The following is a 3,936-nucleotide window of genomic DNA, read 5'->3' as shown; positions in this document are numbered from 1 at the left end:
CAAACCGGGAGACCGAGTTGTACGACTCGCGGGGCGAGACAAGCCGGGAGACCAAGTTGAGCGACTCGCGGGGCGACCGGGATGGACGGCTCGCGGGGCGACACGAGCCGGGCGACCGAGGTGGTCGACTCGCATGGCGAGACAAGTCGGGAGACCGAGTTGTACGACTCGCGGGGCGGCACAAAACGGGAGACTGAGTTGTACAACTCGCGGGGCGACACAAGCCGGGCGACCGAGTTGCACGACTCGCGGGGCGAGACAAGCCGGGCGACCGAGTTGTACGACTCGCGGGGCGAGACAAGTCGGGAGACTAAGTTGAGCGACTCGCGGGGCGACCGAGTTGCACGACTCGCGGGGCGACACAAGCCGGGCGACCGAGTTGTACGACTCGCGGGGCGAGACAAGCCGGGCGACCGAGTTGTACGACTCGCGGGGCGAGACAAGTCGGGAGACTGAGTTGAGCGACTCGCGGGGCGACACAAGCCGGGCGACCGAGTTGTACGACTCGCGGGGCGAGACAAGCCGGGCGACTGAGTTGTACGAGTCGCGGGGCGACACAAGCCGGGAGACTGAGTTGAGCGACTCGCTGGGCGACACAAGCGAACCAAGGCGGCAACAAGGGCGAACCAAGCCGGGCGACCGATTTTAACAACTTTTTGCAGTGATGGCACCAAAAAAATTACTGGTTCCTCCCTTGTTTCCATACTTCTGAAGATCTATGATAAAATATAGGAAAAATGTTTAGTATTAGTAAGTGAGCATTACTTCCTCTCATTGGAACATATCCATATTTTATCGAATTTTGCTACATGTTTCCTTATCAGACTATAAGACAAGTATTTTACCAATATTAGTATTGATCTTTAATGAGGGTAAAAGTAAATATAGTTAAATGCAATGCGGTAACGTACATCTATGTAGTTGGTTTATTCCTCTCTATGGAAAACTGCTAATCTTGATTGTGTGGATGTCCGAATTTTTTTTTCCATGATTCTATATTACATATCTGCTAGAAATAGTCCTATGCTTTTTCAGTATGTTATTACCTTTTCTGCCATCAGGGGAAGAGATTTCTGATGCCCAGAAAAACCAATCACCATTACTCCCCCTTGGATCTTTTGCAAAAGTCTTGATACAGGATAATCATGAAATGAAAAAGAGTACATCCAAATGGTCAAGCACTCACCATATTTTTATGTAGTGAGTGCTGGCCAAAAGTATTTTAAATATTAAAATTTTACTACCTGTTTCCGTCTTATTTGTGTGATGTGTAAATCGCCTATGACGAGAATTAGGTTTTGTGAAACCAAATACAGTCTAACTTTTCTATTAGGAATCTTCTAGACCTTAAGTGCTACTAAGCCTAAGCTACTTAGTTCAACTAAGCCTAAGCTACTTAAGTCCTATCTAAGCCATTTTAAGACAAAAGTTTGTAGTCTGTACGAGATGGAGAATGCTGTTTACTATTTTCAAATATCTCTTTTTGTTCCAAAGATATTCAAGTTTTTAAAATATCGTGATTTTTTAGAAGATTATGACATTTTTTAATTTACAAGACAGGTTTCGATGTTACCAACATCATAGTGAGTTACAGAATATTTGAAAAACTGTTAGGACTATATAACAAGTAGGCGTAACATGCACAATTATGATTACGTGACAAAAATAGATTACAGATTTGAGTGAGATACAAAGTGTTCGGAAGAATTTAAAGCCTAAAGTGTCAGGTTGACATGATGAACTTGTTGATTTAAATTGCCCAAAATGAAAACTAATTTCATAATGTCTTTGTGGAAACCCAGCCAAGTATTGTTGATTTAAAAAACCCTATCAGTTAAGGTCCTGATAGACCGATTTTGTATGACAGGTGCGAAACTGAGGTAATTGGTGAGCAGACCCGTGAAGGTCTTCTTACGGAAAACTGTACAGACCTTAAGTACTCTGAAGGCATGTTTAACAAAAGCAAGTTTGACCAGTCAAGGAAGTGATTATTGCGTAATAAACTTGACAAGGAAAGTTAACCAAAAATAACCGAAACATTGACTAATCAAAAGGTAAACATGTCTTCACTGATGATGCTTGCACAGAAATAAATACATGTGGGGTCATCAGGTAAAGGTAAAGTCACTGCTTACGAGCCAGAAGGCCCATCAGGCCGGCACTTACCTCCAGTTTCCTTAGCATGAAGCAACTAGGAGTATTTATACTCCCCCCTGGATGGGATGCTAGTCCATCACAGGGTTACCCCCAGCATCTTGCCGGTACCCATTTATACACCTAGGAGGAGAGAGAGGCACCATGAGAGTAAAGTGACTTGCGCAAGAACACAACACAATGTCCCTGGCCAGGAACCGAACCCAGACCACTCGATTCGGAGTTGAGCACTCTAACCATGAGGCCACCATGCCTCCCTCCCATGTGGGGTCATCAGAGATGCTTTAAATTCAAAGTAGGAACAAAATTTGGAGTAATTGGAAGTGAAAACTCTCAGGTTATGATAAATGAGCGAATTACAGCATGTAAGATTTCACACAAATTTCCTTTTCTTTAAAACAGTTACAAAGGTGGTTGGTTTGAGTGAAACACCATTTTTTGAAGATGGCACGTGGTAAATACAAAATTTGCATTTTTTTTCCTCTATCAACTAAGACCCTAGCTTTTCTTTTGAAAGTAAAATTTTGCTTTCAGAAAGTTTTTAATTTCTTTGTTTAAAAATAGGTCCCTCGGGGGACATGCTCACGGGTAATAAATGTTACACCATCAACATTGTCTGTGTGTTTGTTGACATGTTTTTATAATGAGCGTTGACAATGAATGCATGGAATGCACGAAGAGCATTGCAATTAATTTTTTCAGATAAACACTGCATGTGGCTACTGTAACAGTTACAAAAACTGAGTGGATTTCGAAGGAAGAATGGATGCATTTATAGGGAAAATAAAGAAAAAACGAAATAATGAGCGAGAGGTAGTAAGGTGTGCAAAGAGTCATGATGGAATCCGGCATAAGGTGATCTGTTTGAAAATTAAGGTCAATACAGAGTTCCTTTCTTGGATCTGTTTTTTAGTTTTTCGCTCAAGGAGAGCACTGGTAATTCTCAAGGTTTAATACCTTTGTCAAATAATTCTGTATCGCGGGCGATGTACAAAGAGAGAAAACAAATTATCAGCACGTCACTTGATAGCATCAGGTACGTAGCTTCATTTGCGTGAGAGATGTTAATGATACCTTGCCTCCCGATTTTCCCGTGAAAATTTTTTGGCTTGGATGAAAATCACAACATTTTTCCCGGAAAATTATTTAAAGTTAATTTCGTGACCTTTCTGGTGTTAGTTGGTCTTGGTTTTAGTTAGCTACTAGCAAATTTCAAATTTCAAGTTCTTTTACCATCTCAGCAACTTTCAGTCTACAAAGAATTTTCATCTAAAATGAAATTTACTTCTACTCGTCAGGAATTTCTATTTTAAATTTCTGCAGAACTTCAGCATTAAATATGTCGATCTCGACATACCAAAAGTATGCATATCCCATCTTATGGCTAGAAAATAAATCTGAAAGCTCACTCGAGAGGAAGGCGAGAGGTAGTAAGGTCTGCAAAGAGTCATGATGGAATCCGGCAGTAGGTGATACTGTTTGAAATCGAGGTCAATGCAGAGTTCCTTTCTTTGGATTTGTTATTTATTTTTTCACTCAAGAAGACCACTGGTAATTCTCAAGGTTTAAAAAACTCATTAATAATTCATGAGCCTAACAGCCGATCAAAACACTGATAAAATGTCACGTGTATGAGCTTTATATCCTGATAAAACATTCCTCATTGGTATTCTTCATATAAAGAATACTAATAATGAATGAGCGGCAGAGACGTCGAAGAGGGATTGTAGCATGTTGACTGGAAAGCTTAAGAATACCAAGGCATACTCGGATTGCTCTAAG

At 41.3% G+C, this 3,936-nt stretch overlaps 1 protein-coding gene across 2 annotated transcripts in view; it reads right to left on the bottom strand.

Moving 5' to 3' along the window:
• Nucleotides 1–541: 541 nt before the first annotated feature.
• The window catches only part of LOC138029277 (uncharacterized), a 29,550-nt gene continuing 26,155 nt past the window's right edge, over nt 542–3,936 (bottom strand). The window contains exons 5-7 of one of the 2 annotated variants that reach the window (XM_068877004.1): nt 2,167–2,277; nt 1,047–1,128; nt 542–716 (exon numbers count right to left, since the gene is read on the bottom strand). In XM_068877004.1, coding sequence (XP_068733105.1) covers nt 2,270–2,277 — 8 coding nt within the window. In that variant the 3' untranslated portion in view covers nt 542–716; nt 1,047–1,128; nt 2,167–2,269. The remainder of the gene's footprint in view (nt 717–1,046; nt 1,129–2,166; nt 2,278–3,936) is intronic. The other variant, XM_068876997.1, reaches the window with a different exon arrangement.

This window comes from Montipora capricornis, chromosome 2 (assembly GCF_036669925.1).
Source record: "Montipora capricornis isolate CH-2021 chromosome 2, ASM3666992v2, whole genome shotgun sequence".
Classification (NCBI taxonomy): domain Eukaryota; kingdom Metazoa; phylum Cnidaria; class Anthozoa; order Scleractinia; family Acroporidae; genus Montipora; species Montipora capricornis.
This window is presented reverse-complemented; position numbering and strand designations above follow the sequence as displayed.